The sequence below is a fragment of the Anolis carolinensis genome, chromosome 2 (assembly GCF_035594765.1).
Source record: "Anolis carolinensis isolate JA03-04 chromosome 2, rAnoCar3.1.pri, whole genome shotgun sequence".
Lineage (NCBI taxonomy): Eukaryota > Metazoa > Chordata > Lepidosauria > Squamata > Dactyloidae > Anolis > Anolis carolinensis.
In genome coordinates this window covers 1,114,505-1,129,607 of record NC_085842.1, presented here as the reverse complement: position 1 = coordinate 1,129,607, position 15,103 = coordinate 1,114,505, and the positions used below count along the sequence as shown (strand labels likewise).

The 15,103-nt window shown below is 44.2% G+C and overlaps 1 protein-coding gene across 1 annotated transcript in view; it reads right to left on the bottom strand.

Moving 5' to 3' along the window:
* The window catches only part of col11a2 (collagen type XI alpha 2 chain), a 116,151-nt gene that overhangs the window by 28,100 nt on the left and 72,948 nt on the right, over window positions 1–15,103 (bottom strand). Inside the window, exons 36-42 of the mRNA XM_062974296.1 lie at window positions 14,827–14,871; window positions 13,891–13,944; window positions 13,718–13,771; window positions 8,325–8,378; window positions 8,102–8,209; window positions 4,512–4,601; window positions 2,758–2,811 (exon numbers count right to left, since the gene is read on the bottom strand). Of these exons, the coding sequence (XP_062830366.1) occupies window positions 2,758–2,811; window positions 4,512–4,601; window positions 8,102–8,209; window positions 8,325–8,378; window positions 13,718–13,771; window positions 13,891–13,944; window positions 14,827–14,871 (459 nt within the window). The remainder of the gene's footprint in view (window positions 1–2,757; window positions 2,812–4,511; window positions 4,602–8,101; window positions 8,210–8,324; window positions 8,379–13,717; window positions 13,772–13,890; window positions 13,945–14,826; window positions 14,872–15,103) is intronic.

The window sequence follows — 15,103 nt, the reverse complement described above, 5'->3', positions numbered from 1 at the left end:
CGTCTTCCACCCTGCCATATGAAATTCAGATTATCTGCTTTGATAATCTGGTTTATACAGCAATGTAGAAGGGGCCTGAGACACAATGGAGCCATGGATTCAAGAGATTCCACTTAAACAAGAACCTTTTTGACAGTGGGATACGCTTCTGCCAGGGGGAGTCTCCTTCTCGGGGGGCTCCTATACAGAGTTGGATGGCCATCTGCCAGGAGGGTTTGGGTTGTGCCTGCCTTGCCTGGCAGGTGGGCTTGGCATCCCTCACAGATATGGCTCTCTTCTGTAATTGCAAAACCAGTCCCACAGCAGAGTGGGTTGCCTTGGAAGGTTTGGGGTCTTGCTGTTTTTCGGAGAGGCCGAACTGGCACCTCTTGGGAGTGCTGCACCTGGCAGAAGGGGGCTGGGCTAGATGACCCCTGGGGGTCCCTTCACCTACAACCCACAGCACTCCGTCCCACTCAACCTTGGGAGACATTGTCCTGTCATGAAAATATGATATGCAGATTTGATAAATGTGGATTTGATATGTGTGGGTATGAATGAACTTTATGGAAGGAAGGAAGGAAGGAAGGAAGGAAGGAAGGAAGGAAGGAAGGAAGGAAGGAAGGAAGGAAGGAAGGAAGGAAGGAAGGGATGAGAACTAAATTTTGAAGACACAATTCTAAGATTAAGGCCTACAATGATTAAACCATTAACTGCCAGCTTGCTGATCTGTAATTAAAAGTTGCTGAACTTGTTGGGAATCACCCTGGACTACTCAAGTCTAGATGTAGTCAGATAGATGATAGAGTTAGATTGAGGGAATCCTTTCCCTGTTTCCAAAGCATGCCTAGACAGGCTTTACTGTGTTTCACTCTATTCTGTTTACGTCACATCCCTTACTTTGAAGTTAGTAGAAATGTGAATCTTTAGGGACACTAACTTCTCATTGGTCAGAATGTTTTATGGCCCCAATAAACTGGACCATGAGGTTGGAACCATTTTGGTTCACTCTTCCCCCTTTGTTCTTCTAGCTAACAAGCAGCATCTTGCTGTCTCTCCTGGCAAGATGTAACTATTTAGATGTTTGTTATTTTTCCTTTCTTATTTTCCTTAGAAACCAGTCTAGAGTAGACTAGACAGCTCCCAAGCTATTCTATCTACAACTGGGTTCTTTTTACCTGAATAAATACTTTTTGAACTTTTACTGAGACTCTGCAGTCCATTGCAATCCTAAATGGTCAAAGGCTTCTCTTTGCTCACCCCATAACTGCTGCACTTGAAAGCTTTTACTTTTGCTACTCTGCTGATTTCTGGTGGAATCTCCCCCAGAGAGGGTTAAATTGAGTCTAACCGCTCAGAGATTACCACAACAGAACTGTGGTAAGAACTGTGACAGTGATAAGAGAAAGGTCTACATTTGTTTACAACCGTCAGCATTTGCTGACCAGAAACTGGATTAACTCTAAAGGAAACGGGCCGGGCTGTGGTGCAGCTGGTTAACAGCCAGCTGCAATAAATCACCACTGACCAAGAGGTCATGAGTTTGAAGCCAGCCCGGGTCAGATTGAGCACCTGGCCATTAAATAGCCTAGCCCGTTGTTGACCTAAGCAACCGAAAGATATTTGCATCTGTTGAGTAAGAAATGTAGGTACTGCTTTATGTGGGGAGGCTAATTTAACTAATTTACAACCCCATAAAAACTTCCAGCGGTGTGTGGAAGAATGAGGAAGTACTCCATCAAGGACTTGGTGTCATAGTGGATGATGACACAGAAGCTCCCCCTGTGGCCAGAAGCTAGCAGACCCTCATGATGCCGGAAGCTGGAAAATGTTAAATTGCCTCTGTGTGTCTGTCTCTGTATGTCATATATCTAATGACATTGAATGTTTGCCATGTATATGTATAATGTGACCTGCCCTGAGTCCTCTTCAGGGTGAGAAGGGCGTAAAATAAATACTGTAAATAAATAAATAAACGATCTCTGTTTACATTAGTGAAAGACAACGCTCTTTCAAGTCAAACCCAGAACACAATGGTTTGTTACCTGAAGATAAACATCTATCTCAGAAAGTGAAGACTCGCGATAATTTCCACTGGACAATGATTTGCAGCTTTGGGACAACATCAGCAAAATATTGCTATATAAGAGACCTTATTGCAATTTCTGAAGTGTGACAGATAGCCATGCTCAGTGGAGATGGTGTATGGGGAGTGTCAGATCTGCAATGGGAACGCAGGATTCTGGTCACTTTGGGGCCTCTTTTTCTCAAGGGAAGAGGAAGGAGTGCACTTTGGAGTCATTTTACGTTGCAGAGAATCAGTTCTGCTGTATGGAAAACAGGGGTCTGATCCTTGGCACTGTTCTTAGGGAAAAAAAGATGCATTTTGGAGTTTTGAAGTTTTGGCGTTTTGACATTTTGGAACTATATGTTGACAGGCTGCAGTGGAAACAGGGCCTGGTCTGAGCAGGTGCTTCTCCAAGAATGGAGAAAAGGATAGGGTGATATTTGGATGCATGAGGATGAAGGCATGTAGAAGTGCAAATGTAACCCTCCTTTGCTTGTTTGTTAGTCAATGAAACTGTAGTAGGCTTGTGAATCCAATGTAGTTACATAGAATCTGTATGTCTGTATGTCTAATGTCATTCTGTAACATTTCTGCTATAGCCTTTCACCCTGGAAATTGCAATAAAAAACCCTATGCTTTAAAGTTGTTTAAAAAGTATTCCTGAGAGTCCTCCCCAAATGCATTTTTGGCAAGAGTAGCATGGTACTTACCGCAGGTCCTGGGGGTCCGGCTGGTCCCTCGTTGCCTTTTAGCCCTGTTCCCCCCTGAAAGGGAGAGGAGAGAGAGAGAGAGGTCAGCCATAGAGCTATCAACATCATCTCTTCCTATTGTGAGAGTGGTCACTTGAAATAATACCTTATTGTGTTCTAAAGAGCTGCTAGAATATTTTACTAGGAAAATATATACAAATAAAATACAGTAGAGTCTCACTTATCCAAGCTAAATGGGCCGGCAGAAGCTTGGATAAGTGAATATCTTGGATAATAAGGAGGAATTAAGGAAAAGCCTATTAAACATCAAATTAGGTTATGATTTTACAAATTAAGCACCAAAACCACAAATTTGACAGAAAAAGTAGTTCAATACGCAGTAATGTCATATTGTAATTACTGTATTTACGAATTTAGCACCAAAATATCACGATATATTGAAAACATTGGCTACAAAAATAGCTTGGATAATCCAGAGGCTTGGATAAGCCAGGCTTGGATAAGTGAGACTCTACTGTAAATGCTCCATAGGGAATCTTCTAATCCTTGTCATTATAAAAACTCTGCTTGTTGACCAAGACAAAAGCCATTGATTAACGGAATCTGTTAATCTGTTAGGGTCGGGCTGTGGCGCAGCTGGTTAATAGCCAGCAGCAATAGATGACCGAAAGGCTGAGTTCGAAGCCCGTGTTGGATTGAGTACGCAACCGTTTAATAGCCTAGCTTACTATCCACCTAAGCAGTTTGAAAACAGCTGCAGCTGTGAGTAGAGAAATTAGGGACTGCTTAATGTGGGGAGGTTAATTTAATTTACGACACCATAAAACTGCCGGTGATCAAAGAGAAAGGAGGAAATACTACAATCAAAAAGGACATAGTGGATGAAGCAACAGCTCCCCCTGTGGCCAGAATCGAGCATAACCTCCTGAAGCCAGAAGTTGGAAAATGTTGAATTACCTCTACTGTCTGTCTGTATGTGTGTTGTATGTCTAACAATGGCACTGAATGTTGGCCATGTATATGTGCATTGTGATCCACCCTGAGTCCCCTTCAGAGTGAGAAAGAAGGGCGGAATAGAAATACTGTAAATAAATAAATAAACAAACATGTCATGGACTATGAACATTCTATTCTGATAAAACAGGTAATATAATGATAAAATAGTTAAAGCAAATAGGAGCATCTGCGTGGCATGAGCTTCACCTGAGGTTACTTGATGTACTTATTAATAAAAAGTAAAGACAAACGGCATGATCCATGACATGTCAATAAAAGATGTAGATGAACTGCATGACCAGTAAAAGATCATAGAGGTTTATTAGATTTGGTAATTAATATGAACTGTGCACGTGTACAGCTGCACTTGTTTGCCATCTGTTTAATGATCTAGTCGACACATTATTGTGAGCTAACCTTTTGCACATGTCTGTAAAAAGTACTATAAATACAAGTATGATCAAGAAGGTATGGCAGTCCCTTGATCAGCCAGAGCTGGAACTGTCGCCCTATTTTGCAAAACAGTAAAAGCTGAAAATCGAAATCTGTTCTCTGCCTCTTCCTACTGGCTGTGCTCAAACGGCCAGGAGGATTTCCACAACACTATTATTTCTCGATTGAAACCATAGCATGTCTTCCTGGATGACAGGACGTTGGACTGGATGCCCTTTAGAGGTCCCTTCCCGCTCCAGGATTGTATGATATCTACCCCCCCCCACAAATGAATGGAGGGATGTTTTGGGGAGCCCCCTACCCACCGGTGTCCCAGGAAGACCCCTTTCTCCAGGGAAGCCTCTGAGTCCGGCCGGGCCGTCCTTCCCGGGTCCTCCAGGCCCGCCAGGGTCGCCCTGAAAGAGAAAGGTTGCAAAAGGGAAAGAAGGCAAACATGATTCACTCCCATGTGTGATCGAGGTGACCACCCTCCCCCCCAGGACTTTGTAAAAGATATTTCAAAAGTCAAGACTTTATGTTCTATATTCCATATATTTATAGTAGAAGGTGATTGAGACTTTTTACTGGAGTTTACTGTGGATTATCCCTGCACTCTGAGGCAAGAGATAACAACTTCATGAATCGTAAAATCATGCTGCTAAAACTCCACTTTTATGAATTTCCATATTGGGTTCCCCAGATGTTGTGAACTTCGTTCTTATCAAATGTTTTCAATTGTTTATATCATTCATGATTCCCCTTTATGCAATGTAACCCACCTTTATGGATTCTCCCATATTTCCATGAAATCTATCTGTCTGCCTATATGTATTTGTACTCTTTGGGATCCCTGGAAAATATGTATTTTTCCCAGCAGGGTTTATATTTCAACTTTATTTTATTTTTCATTTTATTTCATATAATTGTCAAGTCATGGAATCAAATAGGGAATATTTTGAACTCAACCTGAACCCCAGAACTTATCTCATTTCCTATAACCCAGGCTTCCCTTCCCAAAAACAAAAGGATAATCTGCCACAGCTTAACCCAATCTAATTCAGATTGCATGGACAATATAAGGCTTGAGTCCTAAAGGTGATTCGCCCCCAAGGCAAACATTGTCATATCTCATCCTAAGGAAATTCCAGGACACCTCAGGAAGGCGCCCTGTGGAGCCTGTCAATTTTGGCTCATCAACACCCATCACCACTTCCCCCCCTGACACCCCAAGGCATATCTAAAATCTGTATACGTGACAGGAACCCTTGATTGCTGTCATTAATCCCTTTAGAAATCGGTCTAGCAGGAATTAATATGATCTTTCCTGCCCTGTCACTTCATTGTTTCAATAACTCCCGCCTTCTCCTCCCTGATTGGCTCGAGTGGGGACAAAAAGCAGCTCCCTATTGGGCCAACAGAGCAAGGCGGGAAACGGAAGCCCGCCTCGTTCAACCTCCTAGCCAACCAGCGATCAGATGGGCGGGGGAGTGGGGCGGGAAATTCAAAGGGCTGTCAGACTGAAACTTTGTATAAATATGGCTTTATTTTGATAATATGGTACCCTAGTAGACTGAATGATCACTACTAGAGTCCTTTTCAGCTGAATCGCTCAATAAAGACTCCTTGGCGGAATTTTCCTTCAACTTTGGTGGACCTTCTTCATTTCGGCTTCAGGTTGTATGGCGGCTCATATTTTCCTATTGGCTCCGCCAAGGTCCGTTCTCTCAGGACCAGATCGGGTCTCTCCTTAAGGGCCCGATCCCCTAAAGCGCGGTCGACAACACATGTGGTGCAGCTGCAGAAAAGGCCAATGCAACTGCCTGATCCAGAGGGGTTTGGGGCTGCAGCTCACTATCAGCATCCCTCATTATCAATTGACCACAGCTGCACACTTCGGATGCCCAAAGCCTCAAAGGTTGCCCAAGGAGGGCTGAGGAGCATTCTTCTCCATATGTATATACCGGTATGTATCTGTATATTGCATGGTTTGTCCCTCCAAGTCAACCTTGGGCCTGATATGTGGCCCCTCCCAAAGAAATGCCATGGACTCCCTTTAGATTTGCAGATGAGGGGCTGGGCTGGATGAAGCCTGAATCTCCGGAAGCTGAGAATGGAGGTTGGACTGGATGCCCTTTGGGTGCCCCTTCCAACTCTGGTGGGAAACAGACTGCCTCAGAGGCCAGTCGAGTCTCTAGAGCTGCATTTCTCAACCTGGGAGTCGGGACCCCTGGGAAGGTCATGAGGGAGGTGTCAGAGGGGTCAAAGACCAGTATTTTCTCTTGGTCCTGTGGGTTCTGTGTGGGAGGTTTGGCCCAATTCTATCATTGGTGGGGTTCAAGGGGCTCTTTGATTGTAGGTGAACTATAAAGCCCAGCAACTACAACTCCCAAATGTCAAGGTCTATTATCCCCAAACTCCACCATTGTTCACATTTAGGTATATTGATTATTTGTGCCAAGTTTGGTCCAGATCCATCATTGTTTGGAGTCCACAGTGCTCTCTGGAAGTAGGTGAACTACAACTCCCAAATTCCATGTCAGTGCCCACCAAACCCTTCCGGGCTGTGGCGCAGGCTGTTGAGCAGCTGCAATAAATCATTCTGACCATGAGGTCATGAGTTCGAGGCCAGCCCGTGGTGGGGTGAGCACCCGTCAATTAAAAATAAAAAATAGCCCCTGCTCGTTGCTGACCTAGCAACCCGAAAGATAGTTGCATCTATCAAGTAGGAAATAAGGTGCCACTTATAAAAGTGGGGAGGCAAGTTTAACTAATTTATGACTTGGAATGAGGAAAGTGCCATCAGAGTGGATGACGAAGCAGCTGCTCCCCCCTGTGGCCAGAATCGAACATCCCCTCAGGAGAAGGTTAAATTGCCTCTGCGTCTGTCTGTCTTGGTCTCTGTTTGATGTGTTTATGGGCATTGAATGTTTGCCCTCTGTGTGTATAATGTGATCCGCCCTGAGTCCCCTTCGGGGTGAGAAAGAAGGGCGGAATATAAATACTGTAAAGAAATAAATAAATACATTTCTGCTGGTCATGGGAGTTCTGTGAGCCAAGATTGGTTCAATTCCATTGTTGGTCCTCTGATTGGAGACCTTAACCCTCCTGCCTTTTCATTACTGAGTCTGAACCTAAGTGGCCTCACAGCGGCAAACACAGCTTCACATCTTGTGGGTCAGCAGAAGTTTGTGAACACAACAGAGGAACCAAAGGAGCATACTTTCACCATCACTTGGAATTTGGAAACTCTTGACATTGTTGGTGGAGTTCAGAATGCTGTTTGATTGTAGGTGAACTATAAATCCCAGCAACTACAACTCCTAAATGGCAAAATCAATTTCCCGCCAACCCCACCAATATTCAAGTGTGGGCGTATCGGGTATTTGTGCCAAATTTGGTCCAACGAATAAAAATACATCCTGCATATCAGATATTTACATTACGATCCATAATAGTAGCAAACTGACAGTGATGAAGTAGCAGCGAAAATGATGTTATGGTTGGGGGGTCATCACAACATGAGGAATTAAGGGGTCGAGGCATTAGGAAGGTTGAGAATCACTCTAGAGGCTTTTCAGTTGAAAGGACTTGAATTGCGTCTTCTTGGATGATAGGAGGTTGGACTGGATGCCCTTTGGGGGCCCCTTCCAACTCTTAAGGGAACAATCTGGTTCAGAGTCCAGTGGAGTCCCCTTCCCCCTCTGGAGGTTCTTGAGCAGGGGCTGGGAGGGCATCTATCAGGAGGGCTTGGGTCTGGGAGGGCATCTATCAGGAGGGCTTGGGTCTGGGAGGGCATCTATCAGGAGGGCTTCCTTCCTGGCAGAAAGGTTGGACTGGATGGCCTTTGGGGTCCCCTTCCCTTGACGATGTGTTCCCAGAGCCCTTTCCCAGGTATCATCCTCTGTCCACGTCTTACCTTGGTCCCTTCCTTCCCGGAGGGCCCGGACAGCCCTTGCTCTCCCGGGGGGCCTGGGGGTCCGGCGTGGCCCCTCTCGCCCATCTGGCCCGTTTCTCCGGAGGGGCCCTGTTGGGAGGAAGAGCAAGGGGGTGAAGGGGAGGAAGGGGGTCCTTAGGAGGGGGGTCCATCTCCATCCCTGCCTCACAATCCACCCCCTCCTCACATGCAAGGAATCACTCACCGGGGCTCCCACCACTCCTGGCCCGCCCGGGGGCCCCACTTTGCCTTGGAAGCCCTGCGAGGAAAGGAGAAAAAACACTCAATGCAGACATCCAGAAAGGCCTTCCAATCCAAGGGACCACTCCTTGGCCAAAGAGTACGGACCTTGAGGTTTTTCACCCCAATTTTTCATCCCAATTTTTGGGGAGAAGCAAGATATAAATAGGCCCCTAGTCATTATTATCATTGCTGCTGTTATTGTTGTTAGTATATTTATATGCCCCTTTCATCTCAATTGATATTATTATTATTATTATTTTATTATGACACAGCAAACAAGATAGATATGCTGGATTTCATATCACAAAATCACAAGTCGAACACTTCCCAAGTGTCTAGGACTGTGTGATGTATTTTCGGATGATGTGTGCAGATCCCAGCAGGGTGGCCTTTTGCAGCTGGCAGATCATAATTTTGTCAATGTCTATTGTTTCCAAATGCCGGCTGAGATCTTTTGGCACAGCACCCAATGTGCCGATCACCACTGGGACCACCTGCACTGGTTTCTGCCAGAGTCTTTGAAGTTCAATCTTGAGGTCCTGAGAGCGGCTGAGTTTTTCCTGTTGTTTTTCGTCAATGCAACTGTCACCTGGGATGGTGACATCAATGATCCAAGCCTTTTTCTTTTCCACAACTGTGATGTCTGGTGTGTTGTGTTCCAGAACTTTGTCAGTCTGGATTCAGAAGTCCCACAGTATCTTTGCGTGCTCATTTTCCAATACTTTTGCAGGTTTGTGATCCCACCAGTTCTTTGCTGCTGGGAGGTGGGACTTGAGGCATAAGTTCCAATGAATCATTTGGGCCACATAGTTGTGCCTCTGTTTGTAGTCTGTCTGTGCGATTTTCTTACAGCAGCTGAGGATATGATCAATGGTTTCGTCGGTTTCCTTGCACAATTATTATTATTATTATTATTATTATTATTATTATTGACACAAAGACAGAGTATGACACAGCAAAAGAGATATATATATGCTGTTAAGGTATTATTTTATGTAGTTTTGAAATTCACTTATGGTTTAAAGCAAACTGATTGTATGTGTCTGTAATGCAGCAAGTAATCCAGCATTCCAGTAATGTAAGAGTTAATTGCATAGAGTAGAGATTGATTGTTAGAGGGAAACAGTGAGTGGTTTCCGGAATGCAACAGGACATTTGTCATTGCTGTGGAATGTGGGAGGCGACAGCAGAAGACTTCACATGCAGCAATCTATCAGGTCAGGTGCTCGAATGCTATGCTATGGCAAATCTTTGTAAATAGTGTAAATTACTTCAATAAAGATAAGAGACGCTGGTTTTAGCTGATAGCCGGGAAGTGTGAACTTATTTCTGTGAGACTGAGCAGATAGCCAGATCACCGGAGAAGGAGGTAAATTGAGACGGAAGGTGAATATGTCTCAATTTAACCATTTCGCGACATATGCGTGATTTCATATCATAAAATCACATGTCGAACACTTCCCAAGCGTTTAGGACTGTGTGATGTATTTTCAGATGATGCGCACAGATCCCAGTAGGGTGGTCTTTTGCAGTTGACAGATTGTAATTTTGTCTATGTTTATTGTTTCTAAATGCCGACTGAGATCTTTTGGCACGGCACCCAGTGCACCAATTACCACTGGGACCACCTGGTTTATGATGATGATGATGATGATTATATTTATATACCCCTTTATTTCAATTTGTTATTGTTGTGATGATGGTGATGATTTATATCCTGCTTTTATCTCAATTGATGTAGGAGCCCCCAGTGGCACAATGAGTTAAATCAGGGGTCCCCAAACTAAGGCCCTCCAAGGTCATTTACCTGGCCCCTGCCCTCAGTTTTATAATATAATATTTTATATCAGTTTTAATAATATAATACATATAATATTGATAGTAATATTATAATGTAATACAATCTAATACTAATAATAATACCATGTAATAATATTAATTATATATTATATATTACATGTAATATTACTAATAATATTACAGTATAGTGCTATAATTCAATACAGTAATATATAATGCTAATATTGTTCTATGTTAATAATATAATATATTGTATATACATATAAATTGTAAGCCGCTTTGAGTCCCCTTCGGGGTGAGAAGGACAGGCTATAAATGTAGTAAATAATAAATAAATAAATAAATAAATTTCTGACTTAGGCTCGCCCAAAATCTGAAATGACTTGAAGGCACACAACAACAATAATCCTAATTAACTTGACTATCTTGTTGGTCAGAAGCAGGTCCACACTTCCCATTGAAATCCTGATCTGTTTGAGTTGGTTAAAATTGTTTTTATTTTTAAATATTGTATTTTTCTTTTGTTGTTGTTGTTGTTGTTGTTGTTGTTTTTGCACTACAAATAAGACATATGCAGTGTGCATAGGAATTTGTTCGTTTTTTTTTTTTTTCAAATGGCAATTCGGCCCCTCAACAGTCTGAAGGATTGTGGACTGGCCCTCTGCTTTAAAAGTTTGAGGACCCCTGGGTTAAACACTTGTGCCGGCAGGACTGCTGACTTGAAGGTTCCCGGGTTCAAATCCAACCTGGGGAGAGCGCGGATGAGCTTCCTCTGTCAGCTCCATCTCAATGTGGGGACATAAGAGAAGCCTCCCACAAGGATGGTTAAAAGCATCAAAACATCTGAGCAATGTCCCCAGGATAATGTTCATGCAGACGGCTAATTCTCTCACACCAGAAGCGACTTGCAGTTTCTCAAGTGGCTTCTGACACACTCAATTGATTATTATACTATGTAATGCTATGATTTTTGTTCCTGGGTTGTCGATGTCATTTCCTAATGCTAATTGGTAGTATCATAAAAACATGGGGAAAGTTTATTAAATTGCTCAAACCTTTGTTTTTATGGGACTTTCTGCAGCAGCACATTTTGCTCTAGTTTTTCAATGAATATCTCATTATCAAGTCTCAACCAATTCAACACAGTTTGCGGCAGCCACAAAGACAACAAAGTTTCTGGAGCATAACAAAAGTTAAATAAATAAATAACCTGCATTCAAAGTACAGTTAAACAAGAAAATAACACATTCAAACCAGGAACAGAAAATTTTTCAAATTTTGTTACACAGTGTTATATTTATTTTTTGGGGGGAGATGCAATATATCATCATCCCTGCACCATGACATTATAAGGATGGGGGTTCGGTTTTGGCTCTAGGGGTGCGTCTCTAGGGTAGAATTAATGCAGTTTGACATCACTTTAGCGGCCATGGCCCAGTACTATGGAATCCTGGGAGTTGTAGTCTGACAAGGTCTTGACCCTTTCCTGCCAATGAGGGCTGGTGCTTCCTTAAACTACAACTCCCATGACTTCATTGCATCCTTGCCCTTACCTTGTTTAATATATTCATCAATGATCCGAAAGAAACCTTATCGGATCTCAATAGACATCTGCCCAAGCTCGGAACAAGGAGAATCCTCTTATTGCTCTATGCTAATGATGCTGCTATCGTCTCACGCTCCAGGGCAGGACTAAATTACCTATTAAGGATATTATTGCTCACGGAATGACCTAAAAATCAATCACGGGAGGTCTAAAATTATGTTTTTTGAGGAAAACAAATTCTCCCATGCTGATGGTCCCTCAATGGGCAGACTTTAGAACAGGTTAGAAGCTTTCAATATCTGGGACTACTTTTCCATCACTCCCTGTCCTGGTCCACTCATATATTTTCTATTTCTCTGAAAGTACAAGTAAGTGGCGCCAAACCACATTAATTCTACATACAGTGTAGATGGACCCTGGGATTGTGCTGGTCTGCCCTCCTTGAGGAGATCATTTCAGAGATGCAAAGGGCATGTATTTGGCAGGGAGATTAAAGTCTGCTTGAAAGCTTTGAAACGGGAGTTACTGGATTAAAAACAGAGCAGATAGAGAGGAAAAAGTATCATGCCTTTACCTGACAAGATGGGAATAAATAGGAGAAAGAGAAGCAACGGAGCAGAAGAGAAGAAGAAGAGGAGGAGACATTGCCAAGAGCGGCGGCAGAGGGGAGAAATCTGTCAAGGAAACAGAAAAGCTCAGCATCCACAGCATCACCATGAGTGGTCCACTTCCCAGCCTGCCTCGTTTGGCTGGAGTTAAACTTAAAATATGTTCCTGTTCCAACTTACATACAAATTCAGTTTAAGAACAAACCTACAGAACTGATCTTGTTCGTAATGTGGGCGCTGCCTGTGCTGAGTTTTGATAAACGGGGTATAAATAACATGTATTGAGTACGAAAACCACTTGAACCACCACGGCTCAATGCTATGGCATCCTGGGAGTTATAGTTTTCCAAGGTCTTTCTTTAGGCGTCCCAGTCTCACCAGGATACCACAGCATTGAGCAGTGGTAGTTCAAATGGTGCCAAACTGCATTTGTTCCACAGTATAGACCAGGCATGGGCAAACTTTGGCCCTCTGGGTGTTTTGGACTTCAACTCCCACAATTCCTAATAGCTGGTAGGCTGTTAGGAATTGTGGGAGTTGAAGTCCAAAACACCTGGAGGGTCAAAGTTTGCCCTTGTCTGTTATAGACAGACCCCTCCATGGAGAAGAGGAGGATACTAGAATATGGACCCATGGATTCACTCTTTGGCCAAAGTGATGCCACCTAAACATTAGGACAGACATTCCTGGCAGAAGAACTGCTTACTGATGGAATGTGGACCACCTTCCCTTCTTTGGAGGGCTCTAAGTGGAGGTTGGATAGAGGCCTCTTTCTAGATTGCTTTAACTGTGTGTCTCCCTGGATTCGATGGCGGATGGGGCCACCTCCATCTAACTTAGGATTCTCTCAATGTCAAGAAAAGAGTCTCCATCATAACATGGTGGAAGGGGGTTGGACTGGATGACCCTTGTGGTCTCTTCCATGATTCTATGAAAAGCTAATAAGAACCTCCTGGTTGTAAGGGGTGCTTAAAGAACAGAAGAGACTGCCTCAAGAAGTGGCTGGTGGTCTCTCAGTCTTTGGAGGTCCTTCAAAATATGTTGGATGGGCTTCTCTCAGGAGGGGACTGGACTAGACGACTCCTTGTAGTCCCATCATTCCTTCCAATGCTATAAGACCATTCTGGCTCATTCTGGTCCTTCAAGAGGGGTTGGGTGAGCTTCTCTCAGGAGGGGAGTGGACTAGATGGCCCTGGGCTCTTCCTTGTGGTCCCATCATTCCTTCTAATGCTATAGGACTGTACAGAGGTGTCTCTTCTTCTTTGGAGGTCCTTTAAGAGGAATTGGGTCAGGTGTGGATCCCTCCCCTCCCCCCCGGAAGAAGGGACTGGACTAGATGACCTCTGGGGGTCTCTTCCGTCAATGCCTCAGTAACGTTTGGCCTGCCCTGCAGCCACTCACCACTTCTCCTCGCTGGCCGGGGTGTCCGGGGAGGCCGTCCTTTCCAGGAGGACCCTGCAGGAGAGACATTTAGGCAAGAGATCAACACTTGGGAGGGAAGGAAGGCAGGGAAAAGGGGCAGAACCTGATATTTGGGGCAGAACTCTGGATTGTACATAAAGCAAGATACTCACTGGAGGTCCTTTGGGTCCGGGGAAGCCATTGGGTCCTTGTGATCCAGGGAGCCCCTGAAGAGGAGGAGGAAGAAGAAGAGGAGGAAAAAGAAGAAGAAGAAGAAGAAGAAGAAGAAGAAGAAGAAGAAGAAGAAGAAGAAGAAGAGGAAGAGGAAGAAGAAAGGACAAGAATTGGTGAGGAGGGATGGAGAGACATGGGCTGCTTATGGGGAGCAAGCAGACCCTTTGTCCCACTGCAACCATCTTCCCTAGATTGCACTGGCCCTATGAGTCTATGGCAGGCATGGGCAAATTTTGGCCCATGATCCAGGTATTTTGGACTTCAACTCCCACAATTCCTAATAGCTTACCTAAGTTTGCCCATGCCTGATCTACCTGAATCTCTTAAAACAATCTGGGCTCATAACCTGTTGGAATGCATGCAATGGATAGAGATCTGGATTTAAGGAGTAAATGGGCATCACTGTGCCTGTGTGCAATTCAGCCCCACCAGGTCTTAGGTATTTTATCCAAGGTCATCTCCAGCAGACTGAGGTCTTGCCTCCTTTTAAGGGGTACAGGATACACACACACTTTAAAATAAAACCTTGAGAGAACACTCTATAGGAATCCCTAGGTTCTCCGGCATGACTCGATGGTCAATTTCTGCAAACCGGAGGACCTACAAATGCATATAAAATTATTCTATTCAGGAATCTCTAGGTCTTTGAGGACAATCCTATAGTCCACTTATGAAAGAATGATGATGGTGATTCCATCCTCCCTTTTTCCTGTATTTTTCCACACTTGCCAAGCTGCACAACCTAGAGAAGTCTTATCCCCACAGCCCAGAACTGGGGCAATTCCAGATCCCCAACTGCGACCCTCCCAGATGCAATGTTCACCCAAAACACCACAACAGCAGCCGTCGCATTCTGTTGTTATTGTTCCTCTCACCAGTTCGCCAGGGGGCCCAGCTGGCCCTTCGCCACCGGAAGTGCCCTGGATGGGAGGCAGAAAGGGAGAGCAAAGTCAGGCAGAAGAACAGGTGTCGGCATTAAAAACACGGGCACCCATTCAAGGGTGGCTTGAAAACACGCATCTCTAGAGGAAGACATTCATGAAGGGGTCCTCCAGTGTGACCCTAGGGTGAACTTTGACCAGAAATGGTGCACAGAGTCACACTGGAGGACCAGGAGGTTGCTCGGGGGAACACTTCTCTCTAGGAATCTCT